At 47.4% G+C, this 16,350-nt stretch overlaps 1 protein-coding gene across 1 annotated transcript in view; it reads right to left on the bottom strand.

The window, feature by feature from the left end:
- Positions 1–904: 904 nt before the first annotated feature.
- XKR6 (XK related 6) overlaps positions 905–16,350 on the bottom strand; it is a 250,032-nt gene continuing 234,586 nt past the window's right edge. The window contains exon 3 of the mRNA XM_040965965.1: positions 905–3,708. Coding sequence (XP_040821899.1) covers positions 2,744–3,708 — 965 coding nt within the window. The 3' untranslated portion in view covers positions 905–2,743. The remainder of the gene's footprint in view (positions 3,709–16,350) is intronic.

The following is a 16,350-nucleotide window of genomic DNA, read 5'->3' as shown; positions in this document are numbered from 1 at the left end:
GAAAGCTAAAGGAAATGCATCCAAGAACAGACATGGAGCTAAAGTGCCAGATGCCCCTAAGAGGACATGTGGCAGAGAATGTGGAGAAAACTGCTCAAGAGACGGATGCTGGCAGAGCCCCAGGCCCGAGGCAGACAAGGGACCCCAATGAGCCCAAGGAGCTGGCCCCCCTCAAATGGCCTCACCTTCTCTAGTCACAGCAGAGTACTTGGGTGCTCCAGAGAGAGCAGAGCGGGAAGAAGATACAGTTAAGGAAGCATCCATTATGGGACTGTCACTCCCAAACAGCTCCCAAGTGGCTCACAGGTCTGTGCTAGGATGGGGAAAGAGGCAGCCCTCCTCACTGAGTGTGCCTCAGTCTGTCGAGCTTTCCAAATTGGGTTGGGGTGGGGACAATGGGCTCCTCCACTTCTTTCTTCCCACCAGGGAGGACTTCAGGGAGCACCTGAGTCAGGGAGGAAGAGGATGTGCTACAAAGCTACGTGATCATGCACGAAGTCAAGGTGGTTCAAACACAGAATTTACAACCGATTTTATAACCGATTGAGGTTTTTAAAGATTTAGATAAACAATGAATTGGGTAGGAAGGAGAAGCCTCTTTAAACAATCATAACTTTTAAATCCCACAAATGCACAAAAATAGTTCCTCAATTTTTGAACTTCTCTTAAGAATAGTTCAATTTGAGGTTTTGCACCCTAAATAGTTATATCTGGAATTTAAGAGGAAAAGAAAACCGCAGCTACACGCAACAGAGACTAACAGTATTTACTTAAAAATATTGTGTGTGTGTATATATATATATATATTTATATATATATTTACTTTTATTTATTTATTTATATCCTTTTTTGTGGTGATTTTTTTCTTTTCCTTTTTTTTTGTTTTTTTTTGTTTGTTTGTTTATTTTGTGCCCAAGTAGATATACGATGGAATTGAAATGATGCCCCTTGGATAAAAATCTTCTTTAAAGGAGCAATATTTTGAAAAATCAAAAAATTTAAAAGACTGAAGATACTTGCAACACCTCCAGAAATTTAACATGGAACAATGAGAAAATAAACAGTTGAATCAAATCCTCAGCTAGACAACACAGACTCTAAGACCCACAATGGGCTGCTGGTATGTCTTGCTCTCTCTACAGGGACTCCAGGCAGGCACTAGCCCATCCATCCCACTCCACCCCCACCAGCCCCAGCTCCCAGCCCCACACATGGCATTGCATCCAAGCCATAACCAGTAACTGCCTCAGATTGGTTTTGTATATTTCTGGCAAGACCTTGCAGCAGACACACGCATATACACACACATACATGTGTGCTATGGACACACACATGAACACAAACACACACACCACACACACACACACACAGAGACACACACACACATACAATTCCCCATTCAACCCAGATGCACCAGGTGAGCTGAATGATTTTTCAGCCAACCACAATGGTGAAAGACAGAAGCACCAAACAGTCTTTGAAATGGGTCAGTTATTACAATTTGATTTTTTATAGATCTATGTATATATTCTAGTTTTCCTCTTTGTGTTGTTGTTTTAAAAAGCACAAATGAAAAATGAATTCTTTCCAGATCAATTTAAGGCTTCCCACCAAATGGAGACAGCAGAGGCCCTAAACAATATCATATTGGATCAATGTATCCCATTCACAGCCTTAAAATGATCAAACAGATCACTGTTGCCAGTCACTAATTATTCAGTATTGTGCCTTTAAATTGATGTCATTCTTTTTGCTACTATGCTGAGTTTTATTACTACTGAATCTTTTTGATTACATATGAAAATCTTCTTTGATTTGCTTAAGAATTTCCTATCCTTACCCAATTATGGGGGTAGCTTTTGGTGTGGTCTGGTTTTGCTTTTCACTAGCAAAACAAATGTGATTCTCGCTAAGTGAATGCTAAAATGGCACATAGTCAGCCTTCAAGAGGCTTTTCCAGCCATTTGAGTTCCAAACAGCCCTACAGCTTCTAGAAGGCTTTTCCTGCCTAGAGGAAGGGGCAGGAGACAGGGTAAGAGAAACTGAAAGAGGAGGGGTTTTTATGCCTTTGCTTTTGGTAAATTTGTTGTCTTCAATACAAATAATTAGATAGGAAGAATGAGTGATTCGTGTTGTATTGGTTGGTTGTTTTGCGTTTCTAAGATTTAGCTCATTTGATTGTTTAATTTTCCCTCTCCTGGTGTGAAAGTCACCAGGAGTTTTGCATGAGAAAACGTGACAGTACTTAATGAAACTCAGCACCTAAGGGCATAAGGCAGTTGAAGGTTTGTTTGTTTGTGTTTGTTTTGTTTTGTTTTGTTTTGTTCTTTCAATCAGCACCAATCCCAGAAATGATCTACACTTGGTGTAAGGTATAAAACTGTTTTTCTTTTGGAGTGGAGACACCTCCTCCTTCTCCACTCAATGAACCAGAGTGTGGGATTTTTTTCAATACTGATTCTTATGTGTAGAAAACAAAAGAAAGGTTTTCTTTTAGTTTTTACTTACAAAACATAGAGAGTATCTTTGTATACATACAGTGACTGGAAAGAAAGCTTATCTGAAGGGGTGGTGACTTATTAATTTTGTTGTTGTCTGTTGTCATTAGTGGCGGCGGTGGTGGTGGTGTTGGTGGTGGTGGTTCTGTGTACTGGGGGGTCTGGGGGAGGGTTATATTTCTTGCAAGCGGTGTTGACCGCAAACCAAACTTAAGGTCCCTTTCTCAACTTGGGTCAAGATGCTTTCAGAGGGAAGACTCATACTGTAGCAACTCATAGAGGAGCGGTCCATCTCGATATCGAATGCCTACTGCAGTGGGAGTGACATACTGTAGGATGTTAATAGTCCTTCTCAACCTCCTGTCTACAAAGTGAGCATCCCATGCTGGGTATCGCTTTCTTGGCATGTCAATCTTAATGAGGGGCCCTTCAGGATGATAAGGACGCCCCGACGGGGTCAAGGGCCCCATGGGTCTCACTTGGAACACGGGCAAGCAAGTATCAGCCGTGACATCTTCCTGTTGTTCCGTTACGGCTCTGGTGGGCGTGACCTGGGTCCCCCGGTACCCAGGGGTCTGAGGTGCCATGGGCTCAACATCGGGGGGCAAAGGGATGCCCCAGAGCAGCTCGGCACAACAGGAGCTGGCAAAGATCTTAGCTCGCGGCCCCATGGGATGTAGCACACCGTAATATAAGAGCATCAGTACAATCCCAGCCACAAAGCTAATGAAGACACAACACAGTGCTGGCACCGCATAGGAGTCAGTGGTCTCCGGGTTTCTGTAAAAATACCAAAGGAACGTCAAGGCAGCATTCTCCGTCAAGACTATCGTATAATATGCAAACATTCGATATCGAGTCCGCCCTTCCTTGACGTTAAACCAGCAGAAAATGTACACAATCCCTACCACCATGTTGAAGAGGATCTCCTCCCACTTGGACATGCAGAAGTCTGTTCCGCCATGGATGATCCAGAAGGCCATGGCGCACCAGTGGACCACCACGAAGATCCCGAAGTAGAGCTGGAAGATGGAAGCAAAGAGGGCAAAAGAGATAACTCGGGATGAGATGGTGAAGAGGCGCCAGAAGAGGTGGATGAGGGCGCCTCGGTAGCTCATGCTCTTCTTGTCGTCCCTGGAGTCCCGCAGCAGCTTGTGATAGGAGGCTAGCACCCAAGCCAGGGACATCAGGGAAGTCACAGAGGAGACACCTGCCGGAAAGACACAAACCCACACAGTCAAAATCTTGGCACATCAACCGCGCAAGGCACGGGCAGGGCTGCCGGCTGAGGAGATACCCACGCAAGCGGCGATCTAGAGGAGGAGGGAGAAAGAAACACACCATCAGGAATGGCACTTGGGAGTCCTGGTGGCTCCTTAGGCTGACAGCTTCATTGGCCAAATTCCACAATTGCTCTTCTTCTGAGAAGGTACCAAGGGCATTGTGCCCTCCCCCTGCCAGGAGCCTGAATGAACACCTTGTCTGTTTGGCTCCTTCCTGGTCTACCACCTACAGCCACCCTCTGGCTTATCCTTCCTTCTTGTCACATCTGCCATTCCCTCTGGTTTCTATGCACCTCTCCTCACTCTTACTGTTTCTCCCAACCCACCACCGCTCCCAGTTCTCTTAGACCTTGTCTCATAGGGCCATCCTGCTCTGGCTTCCCTCCAAATTTAATACCAATTGCTCATGCTTGGGACATGCCTCTTCCTCTTTCTGGTTTGGCAATCTTTCTATCTTTTCTTTTCTTTTCATGGCCAAAGCTAAGCCAATCCGAACCCACAAGGCAGGAGCTCTTCTGGGTACTCTGTGTGGCTACAGGGTATGAAGGCTTTGAGCCATCCTCTGCTGCTTTCCCAGGCCGCAATCAGGGAGCTGGAAGGGAAGTGGAGCAGCTGGGACACAAACCAGTGCCCATATGGATCCTGGCACATGCAGGGCAAGAATTTAGCCATTGAGCCATCACTTCAGGCCCCATTGGCGACCTTTCTAAGGCCTCAAGACCACATTCCCTGCAGAAGGCCAAGTTCTAAAGAGGCTGAGTGTATCGGATCCCAAATCTTAGCAACCACCATGGAACAATTTTGTTTCTGACTCTGGTTACTGGATTTTTATAACTATGCCCAATGAAATACCACCAGTAGTTACTAGACTCGCTCCAAAATTACCCAGAGACAAGCAGTCATTAACCAAGCATCGTCATACAGTTGTCTCCTCAAGTAAGATCACCCTTGTTTTCCCTTTCATACTCACGGATTATTTCCACTATATCTAGTGCCTCTTTACTTGGCCCCTTCCCCTAAAAAGTCATCACATGAAGGCAACTAGAATCATGCCTGTTCACCCACTGGTAACACTCTCTTTACCCAATTCCTTTTCTTCCCACAACCACATTCTTTCTGACTGACAGAGTTACCCATTCATGTTATTGATCATGTTCAAGAGTCAGATCGAGAGATTCAGGAAACTTCCCTAGACCTCCAGCCTTCTGTGTCTTTCCTGGCTTCCTGCCCATCTCCCTGCCCTGACCCAAACTCCACAGAGGCTGCCACTTGACACTTGCCCCAGTAGATGTCTTTGCTCACCTGCCTCGCAACACATACCCGCCAATCCCCTTATCTCAAGTTGACACTGAGAGACTCAGTTTAAACAATTGTATCCTATGATGATATAATCTCCCAGTACATTACCAAGCATAGAAAACCTCTCCAGAGTAAACAGTCACCAAAGAATATGTGTTGCTTTTGTTATCTAAAAACTGAGAATCAAAACAAACAGGGAAAATGAAACATGAGCCTAACTTCCTGTGGAAACCCAGCTGCCAGACACCTAATGAGCAAGGATGGCATTTTTCCTCTTACTTCTCTGGAAAGTTCTAAACACAATGCCTCGCTAGTGGTGCTCACAGAACATTTTACCTAAGTCTGCAAGGCCACGCCTTTTGATCAGCTAACCTTTTAGAGCCCATCTGTGTTCATGTAGCCCCGAGAGAAGACAAGCAGGGGCTGGGTCCTCTTAGGATTAACATGAGGCAAGCTGCGGCTTTCCAGAGGGAACAGAATGTGCAACAATATCCCGACAGCCTCATATTTGTTTTATTCCCAACAATGGCTACCCTCAGAAAGTTCCTTTTAAGCATCCTTGCAATTACCAGTCTTTAGCTAAACTCTCTCCTTTTTTCAGATTTATATTTTATTACAAAGGTAGAAAGACAAGCAAGAAATCTTCCATCTCCTGGTTCTCTTCCAAAATGCTCACAGCAGCCAGGAATGGGCCAAGCCAAGAGCCAGGAACTCAATTCAGGTTTCCCACTTGGACAACAAGAATCCAACTACTTGAGCTATTACCTGCTGTCTCTTGGGGTGTGCACCGTAAGCTGGAATCAGAAGTAGGATGTGTAAGTGATGTCCTTTTTAAAAAGATTTATTTTGCTTTAAATTGAAAGATTTACACAGAGAGGAGAGTAAGAGAAAGATCTTCTGTCCACTGGTTCAGCTCCACTGTAATGGCCAGAACTAAGCTGATCTGAAGCCAGGGGCCAGGAGCTTCTTCCAGATCTCCCATGCGATTGCAGGGTCCCAAGACATTGGGCCATCCTCTACTGCTTTCTCAGGCCACAAGCAGGGAGCTGGATGAGAAGTGGAGCAGCCAGAGCACAACCAGTGCCCCATGGGATCCTGGTGCATGCAAAGTGAGGATTTAGCCAGGCCCTCGAAGTGGTGTCTTAACCACTGTTCCAAACACCCTCTCCTGAACTCTTTGATGCTGGTGTATATGATAAATGTTTCTAGTCCTTTGTAAGTAGAGGGGAGTTCTGCAAGTGCTGGATGGGAAGAAGGCTTGATTTTTGTGTTCCCTTAATAAAATCTATTCTTTTCCTTATTATTTTGTCCTTAGAAAAGCATCAGTGTTGAGCTCATACAGCTGAAGGAAGTTCAGCTTTTGTTGGATTTTGTTTCATTTGGTCTAGTTCTGAAGGTGCTTCTGAACAGATGACAGATGCACTGGTGGGATAGTCCACAGTTTTCACTGTCCTGACTTCCCTGCTTCTTGTGTTGTGACATTAGCCTCATTCATATCAAAAGCAAATAAATAGGAATTCAAAGGCATATCAGCCAGAATTATAGAGCACACTACAACCTTCCTTTACTCTTCCATCCTCTGGGTCATTATGCTGTTTTTTGAGCCATCACTGTGGCTTTAAAATGGACTTGTGCTCTATTCTTGTCTCATCATGCACAAGGATGTTGCTAAAATCACTCTTGTCTCAGCTGACCTGACACTGTCTTGGTTCTTGGTAGGGGTTTTGGTAATTTCTCTCCATGGCACAGTTCAAGTATTCCCCAGGTATTAGAAAATATCACTGCTAAATTACAAAGTAGACTTGGGAACTGATCACATGGAAGACAAGCTGACCAGCTGATGTCCAGGCTGGCCAGCCCCAATTCTCTGTCTCTGCCTTAGCTACTGCTGACTTGGCAAAGCTATAAATCATCACATTTTGCCTTGCAGGGAGCTTCTCAGATCCTGCACTCCAACCTATTCACTCCACAGGAAGCAGACAGATCAGAAATTGGGAGGCTGGGAGAAAGGAAAAGGGGCCCTTCTGCCAGTAGGTTTGTATGCCAGAATGGTGGGCAGAGGCCCTACCTATCCCCCTCTCACTGTCAGAAACATGGACAGGGTGACCCAAACATAGACATTGTCTGGCAGTGATCAAAACCCATTGTCTGGCTCACCACCTCACTAAAGAACTTCCATTTACCCCCAGGTTCTGGGCAGAGGTTTTCGATCCATAGTTTTACTACTAGAGTGCTGAATCCACCCCAAGGAAGAAACCAGAAGAATCACAGCTATTTGACAACCCTATTTGGGAGATGGGCTTCTTCCTGGACACTCAACTGAGAAGTGATCCTTGCCATGGCGGATTCAACATGCTGATGGTGTGAGCATCAGACAGACTTGCATGCAGCCTGCCCCAAATGAACTTGTCTGGACCCATATTACTATGCTTGGTCACATCCCCATTTTCTCCCTGAATAAGGCCTGTGTTCTCAACAAGCCCACAGGAACTGTAAAAGCAACTCCCTGGGGGTGTGTGGGGCTCACTCATTCTGGGGACTCCATTGGGGTATGAGATGAGGAGCTGGGGCAGAAGATGTACTCCTTTGCTCTAAGTGCCCCTGCCAATGCCCTCTGCTGTCACAGAGAACATAGGCATGGGTCACTAAGCATTCCACATGCATTGTTTTAAAGCAGGTACCTGCTGGGCCGAATAGCTTCCCTTTCCCAAAGTTGCTACACTGAAGTCCCAGCCCCTGGACCTCCAGGTGAATCTGTATTTAAAGAGAGGCTTTTTAAAGAGGTCACTGAGTTCCCATGATGTCCTTGGGTGGGTCCCAGTGGTACATAGCTACTGGCCTTATGAGGCGATAATGACACAGACACCAACAGGAGAACGTGTGAGAACACAGGGAGAAGACAGTATTTACAAGCTACAGAGACCTTAGGGCAAACCAACCCTGTCCACACTCACTTCCATCTGGGTCTTCTGGCCTCCAGGATGGTAAGAAGATAAATGTCATTGATTGCTAAAACTGTCCAGTCTATGGTGTCAACACAGTGCTCTACATAATCCCATATTTTTGATAACAAAATTAAAGACCCTTTCCCAGGGTGTACACCTGCCATGAGGCTGAGGCAGGATTCAATCTCAGAGCATGACTCCACTGGCCTTGAGAGTGTGCACTTTACCAACTGTGCCCCTGTTGCTGACCCCAGTGAAGGAAAGAAATGAAAGCTGCAAAGGACTGAGAGTGGACAGGAAGTGTGGTGGCTGTAGAAAACAGAGACCTACCCTTGAGGGTTGAGCCAAAAGCAAATCTGAATTTAATTTGGCCTTCCTGAAACCGCCAAGAAAGGGGTGATGGCCATCCAGTGGAATGCAGTTACTTTACCACTGGTGCACCATTACTCCCCAGGAGCCTGCAGTGTGGCCCATGACTGAGAGGAGATATGCTGGCATTTCCCTCTCTGCAGTGGGCTCACCTGGAAGATTTCCTGTCTTACTTGAAGTTGATGCAAAAGGTAATGGGTTCTATCCAGCAGGCAAGCCCTCAGCCCACTGTAGCAGCTACGAAGGCCCTCCATGTATCTCCAAAACAGGCCTGGGAGTATTCAGGATCCCCCACCCACCCACAGCCTGCTCACATCCAGCATTCCAAAACCCACCCTGAGAAATGTGATACATTTTATGCATGCCAGTGACAAGTCCAGGCAGTGACCTTCACAGCTTACTCCCTTTCTCCAGGGCAAATCGGGAGGCAGGGCTTGCAGCCTGCCTGCTGACCTGAGATGGAGACAGGCAAATCCTATGTGTGCCAGGGAACCACTGACCTAGAGCCTCCTGAGGGCACCTCCCTGGCAAAGATATGGAGAGAGGCCTTCAGGCTCCCATCACAGGCCCCAGGTACTGAAATTTCAAAAGAGGGATGGTCACATTTTATGGCCAATAGAGAGGATGGAGCACAAGGGAAGGTTATCAGGGAAGGTCCAGTTGAATGGTCTTAGTGCAATATGCCTGGGTCATTGTCAGTTTAGCTGTTGCCAATTGAGAAACAAAGCAACAGAGCAAAGAATGGGAGCATGAGTATCCCCCGAGAGTGAGAAGCAAGATGACAGAGTATCTGGGGAAGGGTGGGCTTCAAATCTTGAGCAGACAAAGGAAGAAATAGAGGGTGTGATGCAGCAGGTAGGCAGAAGCAGTCCCCAGCCCTGGCTGTTAAAGCGAGGCAGGGAGGCTGTGATCAGACAAGAAGAAGGCAGGGCTGAGACTCGGGCTCTACCAGGGCTGAGCTCTACCAAAAGGCCAGTGTGCGGGGAGTTCTGCCACATCCCGGAAACGGAGCCCAAAGGAGGCAGTGGGATGGCCAGAAATATCCCCAGGGGGTATGCAGCACATGGGATCAGAGTGCTCTGGGAAGCTACAGGTCACCAGAAACAGCGAACATCTACCTCGGAGCAAGAGTGGCCATGACAAGTGTAGGGCAGGCTATACAAAGGTAGCCCCAAGCCGGCTATGTTGCCCACCCTCTGCCACAGAGCAACCAGGCCACTGTTTCATTGCACGCTGGGAAAACAAGTCCTTGGGAGCTGGAGGAGTGCAAGGTAGATGGCATGAACTGCAGTGGAAGACTGCTGAATGTGGCCCTCCAGTCCCCAGCTCCTCGTCTCTTTCCTCGGAGTCTCCTCAACCTCTCTTCCTCAGCATGGCTGCTCAGGGCAGCCTCTACCCCCTTGCACAGTGGGGCAGCTAAACCCTATACCCTCTTCTGCTGCTATTCCTCCTTTCTGTCAACCTGCCTGAGGGCAGGCCAATTGCCACCCTGTTCTCCCACCCTTTAGTGCTGAGCTCCCGACCCCAGCTAAGGAACCCTCACTGAATGACCACCATGTTCCAAGTGCAACATTCGGAGGACTGGGCCTGGGCCCCCCTCCTGTGGACTCTGAGAGACATCAGGTATCAGGGACTACTCTGTCTTTCACATCTTGTCACTACCTCTCCTGTCTCGCTTGAAATCTTCATGATGGCCTTTTCCTGCTGGGCTTACTTTACAATTTTATAAGTGGAAGAAAGTCAACCTGCAGTGAGGAGGCTTGCAGGTGGTCAGAGCCATGTCCCAACACTGCACGTTTATCCAATTCATGTGATACCACTCCTGATGGACTGTCCCCCACCAAACAGTCCTTGCCAGTCAAGGACAGCACCTACCCATCTCCAGCCCACCTTCTCTCTGCCTGGGATGCCTGTGTTTGCAGGAGCACCACCTGCTCCACATGCCAGCTCTGTATTTCCCCCTGCTAAGCTCCTTTTAGACCACAATCTTTCCTTTGCACGCAGCATAGTGCCCCCATCATCCAACACATTGAAGCAGCCCAGGCTCTCCTTGGGAATGTTTCCAGGAAAAGCTAAGGCACCTGTGTGCACCCTTCTCTAGGCAGAAGCTGCTGTCTCTTGTCCTGTCACCATGTAGGTGGTGCCGTGAGGGAGGCATTTCACGGAGCAACTTTCCAAAGCAGCCAAGGAGAAAGGGGCAGTGAGCATTGCGGCTGCCTTCTACCAGCCAGGCCAAGGTCACATCGCTGGTAAGTGTGAGAGCTGACACAGAAGCCTGGGACTATTTCATTGGAGCTGGCTGCTATTGACATTTTGGAACTTTTGTAGAGTCGTGCATGTTATGTTTGAGGCTGGACAGTCACCTGGTGGGAATACTGACACCATGAAAATTGGCAAGGCAAAAAACAAGGGCTCTCCTTGGTTCTGCTCAGTATTGGTGGGTGAGCTTTTATCAGCACACACATCACCCCACTCCAGCACACTACACACCACATCACAGCACACTATACCCCAAATACCACCTCACCCCACCACATCATACCCTACTCAGCTACACCACAACACACCACATCACATTACATTATACCACACAGCTGGTGAGTAACATGTGCTAAGGTGGCTCACTGAACTGGAGGTCAGAAACCACAAGGCCCTGCTTCATTTAATTCTATCCTATCTGTCAGAACAGACCCATTCCCAGGATACTGTGATCTGGGACCTGGGAAAGGGTTGCCATATAAATACTTACTTTAAGTTTCACACAGAAGGTTATGGAAGCACCATAAACCTCCCAGGTGACCACATTACCCATAGAAGGAGGCACTAGGGTGGGGGTTGCTTGGTCTCTTTTCTGTGGAGACAAGGACAAGAGAAGGTGCTGAGGGTGTCCCCCTTGCTCTACCTCCCTTCTCCATCCCCTTCTCTCTCTGGTCGCCTCTAATTATGGCCATATGTGTAAATGTGCTTGCTTTCTTATCTTTTGAATAAACTATCATTTTGTGCTCTGTATGTGTGCCTGTAATGAAGCTGCTTTTTAAGGGAAAGAAGAGACTCGGATGAAAATGAAATCTCATTACTTCCACCCTAGTTAGGAGTAACTATCTTTTGTGGGTTTTTTTTTTTTAAAGATTTATTTATTTTATTGGAAAGGCAGATGCACAGAGAGGAGGACAGACAGAGAGGAAGATCTTCTGTCCAATAATTCACTCCCCAAGTGGTCACAACGGCCAGTGCTATGCTGATCCGAAGCCAGGAGCCAGGAACCTCTGTCTGGGTCTCCCATGCGAGTGCAGGGTCCCAAAGCTTTGGGCCGTCCTTGACTGCTTTCCCAGGCCACTAGAAGGGAGCTGGATGGGAAGTGGAGCTGCCGGGATTAGAACCAGTGCCCATATGCGATCCCAGACATTCAAGGGGAGAACTTAACCATTACGCTCTCATGCTGGGCCTGTGGAGTAACTATCTTTTGTGACAAGCTTGGTGAGTATCTATGCAAAGCAAGAGGGCCTGGCCTCAGAGGGTCCTCCTCCACATTCCACAGATGCATGTGTGCAGCCTAGCGATCAGCCAGAATTCTGTGTGCACCCTGTGCTCACCAGTCTGAATTATTTTCAGAATTACAGTCCTATGTGGTTATCAGTCAGAATTCTATTTCACTTGCAAATGTGAAAGCAATCTCGTAAAAAGACTGCAAACATAGTCATAATCACTTCCCGTTGACACTCTGGCTTGAGTGCCGCCTTCACTCCCCAGACTCATGGATTATACCCATCTCCTCTCTCATCTCTGTGTTTGGACAGGGCACGCCTCTCATCAGAAGTCTCCATGTGGAGTAAGCTCAGGTCACCACTTACACTTCCAAATTGACCCCCAGGAGGGGTCTAACTAGAAGATACATCATCCACTATCCCATGGCCCTCACCCTCGGGACTGACACATACACAGGGCTGATGACATGGGAGCAAGCCCGAGACTCACTGGAGTGGCCTATTGTGACCCTATAAAGGAAGAATTGGGATATCTTGGGGAAGCCACAACCAATTACTCTGGCTAAAGGAAAAGATTTTTAATGTAGGGAGCTTGGCCCCAGAGAGCTGGCACTCAATGCTAGGCCACTATCTAGGTAGCTTCTGAGGCACAGCAGCTATAGTTTGGCCATGGCTTCACTTTAAAACATTTTTTTTTTTACTTTAAAAATGTTAAAATATTGTTTACATAATTAAGAGGGATGCATGCCCATGTAGGTTTCTAATTAAGGTAGGGAGGGTCCAGGTATGGAGGAAGGTAGATGAGACAAATGTTTCACATTCTTTCTCTCCTGTGTCTGCAGGGAGGGAAGGAGAGAGGGCCATTCCTTGCTGTCAAACTACATCAGCACCAGGGGATGCGGGGATGGTTGTTTAGTGATACCGTACAGATCCCAGTGTGGGGAAGAGTGTTCTAAGAGTGCTACTTGAATGGATTTGATAGTTCTGAGACATCATCGCCTTTGTTGCACCAGGGTTAAGAAAATCCAAAGTCTATTGACCAGGTCCTTTGCAGTATGAATGCACAGGCTCAGGAACATGTTGCAAAACCTGCTCAGGACACTGGTCCAACTTGTTCCACTTTCTATCCTCCGATGAGGCACTTGACATCCTCAGCTGGCCCATGTGAACATGATGATGTCACCTGTGTACATTTGGACATGCTGACCAATGCACAGCATCAGCAACTGAGAAGGTCCAGTTCTGACACATGTGCTCCAAGGTTGGACCACATACATTGTGATTTTCCCAGTGGCCGGAGTTTGAGTACAGCTATATAGTTCGGGGATCCTTTAAGAAACTTCACCTGGGGTGACCTCAGACTTGATTCTTGCTTGCATCAGCTAGTGCAGGGTCAGGTTCAGTCTGTCACCTGCAGCAGCCAACACACATACTGGTTGATGCAGAACTGACTGTTCTGCCTCCAGTCTCATCTCTCACAAGAACTGATGGGTGCTGCAGCCTAACTCAATCTAGCCCACCATAGGCCTGGTCTTCATGCACACCAGCAGGTCTAGTTGTGGTGAGCCCCAATAACTCCCACTATGACTGCCACCAACCTTGGTTTTTGCATGTGTACATATACTGTGGCCTAGCTGAGTCCCTACTACATCCCATCTGATTCTCATGCACACCCATGGGTGCCACAGCTCAGTCCAACCTGACACACCCCTAGACCCTGCCCATATGTATGCCAACTGGTGCTACCACCTCACCCAGCCTGATCTGCCCCCAGTCCCAGCCCTCAGGCTCATCAGTGGAGGCAGGGGCCCAGCAAGGCAGCCCCTGAAGTTCCCCTACCAGGCCTGCTACCAACCCTGGGTGTTGTGCATGCCAGCAGGTGCTGCAGGCCCAGTCTGAGATAGTCTGCCTCTACTCTTGGCATTTGCCAGCAGGTGATGCAGTCTAGCTCAGCCTGATCCACCCCCAGGCCATGTCTTTGTGAAGTGTCCTCTTTGGGCTCAGAGTCCCTACTCATCGCCCATGTTATCTGCTGATAACTAACATTGCCTCCCTTTACTGGACCCAGACTCCAAGCCAGGCAAATGACATAGACGAGTTTAGTTATTCATCCCTGGTATTCTAGTGGATTAATAGACTGATTTTAAGATGAGGAAACAGGCTCCCATCTAATTTTTCTGTACCAAGCAGTTGGAAACTTGTAGAACTACAATTTAAACACAAGATTGTCTGAGCCTTAGATTCTTTTTTTTTTTTTTTAATAATTAGGAAAGTATGTCTCTCATTCTCACATACAAATGAATGAAGTGGTGTTCATGTCTGAACATCATTTTTCTTATCAGTTTGGTTAATACAGATCAGTTCTCTGATCATCTGTATAAGAAGGAGCAAAGCCAAGGTGAGGACTGACTTGTTCCCACCCCTGCCTCCCTAGAAGGCCTTTTGCTGAATATCCTGGCAACTGCAGAGGGGTGACATCTCATACATTTTCCCTGCCTGGATTATCAAAGGTCCCTGTAATGGGTTTCCCTGCATCCACTCTTGTCCCAGCTGTCTCTAAGCACTGCAACAGCCACAGTGATTAAACCATAGGATACCCCTCCTTGCAGCTTCTCACACCCGGCAGATAGCCAGAGGTGAAGGATTTTTAGTGCCTCTGGTAGGGAGGACACACTTTCACTCCTGAGTTTGAGTGTGGCTGAGATGGGATCTGACAAGGTGCAGAAGTAATGTGTAACCCTACTAGACAAAAGTGCCCACTCTTCAGGAAGAGCCTGCTCCCCAGTGACTTGCAGCAGAAGCCCAACAACCATGGAGCAAATCCACGTGGAGCAAATCCAGGCTGCTTCAGACTTCTGGGAGCTGGGACTTTGAAGCTGAGCTTGGCCTGCCTGTCCTGCCTGATATACTATGCCCACCTCGGAAAAGCTGTGCGCCCCACATGGACCTTCAATGGGGGACTGCCTGGGAGCTGCAGGTGGGGGCTGCCCGGGAGCTGCCTCACAATTCCTGGACTCCACCGTTCAGCCAGCTCTGGCTCAAATGAGCGCAAACCCATGCTCCCTCCCTGGCCTCAAGGTCTCCATTCAGGCCACTTTTGCTCTTCCTGCACACTTCTGCCTCTGTCTGTTAGCATCTGCTTGATCTCCTGGCTGTGGAAACCCTCTTCTCTAATATCCATGCTTTGCAATGTCACCTTCTCACTGAGAACTTTTCTCAAAGATCAGTTTCTCAGCCACCATGCAGCACCCCTCTCCCAGCCTTCTGCTCTAACTTTTCACCATGGCACTTCCCATGGTCTTGATCTCCCATACGTCTTACTCATTATTTTTGGCTCTTTCTAGTTCCTATGGTGCCTGATGAATGAGATCTGGTCTGCTCCCATGAACTGCATTGTGAATTTTGTGGGCACTGATACTTTTCCTTGGGTTCTCAAGGAAATGACAGGGGATGAGACCATGAGCCCCAGTGGCCTGGAAATCTTCCTCCATCTTTTCACCTGTGGGAAGGGGTATTTCATGGAGCCTCCACTCAGACCTTTGTCTTTTAGGAAGAAAACTCTGAGGGCAGACGACAGCAAAAAGTAGTTACTGAAGTTCCCAATGCATGGGATGTTCTGCCAGACACTTTATGTCTGTCACTTCATTTTTAAAAAATTATTTAATTATTTGAAAGGCAGAGTTACAGAGAAAGGAGAAACAGATTAGGGTGGGAGACGGGGGATCAGATATGCTACTCATTGTCTTACTCCCCAAATGGCTGTACAAGCAGGCTGGGCCAAGCGGAAACCAGACGCCTGGAACTCTAACCAGGTCTCCTAGATGGATGAAGGAGTCCAAGGACTTGGCTGTCTTCCACTGCTTTCCCAGGCAAACTAACAGGAAGCTGGATCAAAAGCAGAGTAGCTGGGACACAAACTAGTTTCCCAGGTGGTTCCTTATCCCACTGTGCCACAACACCATTCCCATATATGTCATTTCATTTAACCCCACAATAATCCCATAAAAATGCCTATTAATGTACCCATTTTATGAGATTCAGAGAAGTAAAACAATTAGTCCCAAGGTTTCTGTATTAAAAGTGTCTTTTCATCTTGATGCTTTGACATTTGAGGACTTGCTGACCCTGAAAGACTGCCCTCCCAAAGCCATTCAATCTTACAGACAGTAAAATCTTAACTATGACCTGAGACCTCACCTGGCATATGCAAACTCACCAATCCAGACATTTGCCCACCACATTTTTTCAACTTTCATGCCCCAAGCCACTGTTTCCCTGCCCTAATCACTCCTGGGCCAGGTCCCAAACAAGCAGGACAGTTCCTGTGCTCAGAGCCCCATGAGGTGACTCTGGCATTCCCAAACCTATTAATTAGGGCTTCAGGGAAAGCATGGCAATGTGAGAAGCATGGCTGGAGGCTCCTCTGTTCAGCCTACATGATGCATATGACCATCTTGGAAACACAGCACAT

Source organism: Ochotona curzoniae, unplaced genomic scaffold (genome assembly GCF_017591425.1).
Source record: "Ochotona curzoniae isolate NIBS_2020 unplaced genomic scaffold, NIBS_Ocur_1.0 scaffold_4505, whole genome shotgun sequence".
NCBI classification, from domain to species: domain Eukaryota; kingdom Metazoa; phylum Chordata; class Mammalia; order Lagomorpha; family Ochotonidae; genus Ochotona; species Ochotona curzoniae.
The sequence above is the reverse complement of the archived record's forward strand: the minus strand, read 5'-3'. Positions and strand labels throughout refer to the sequence as shown.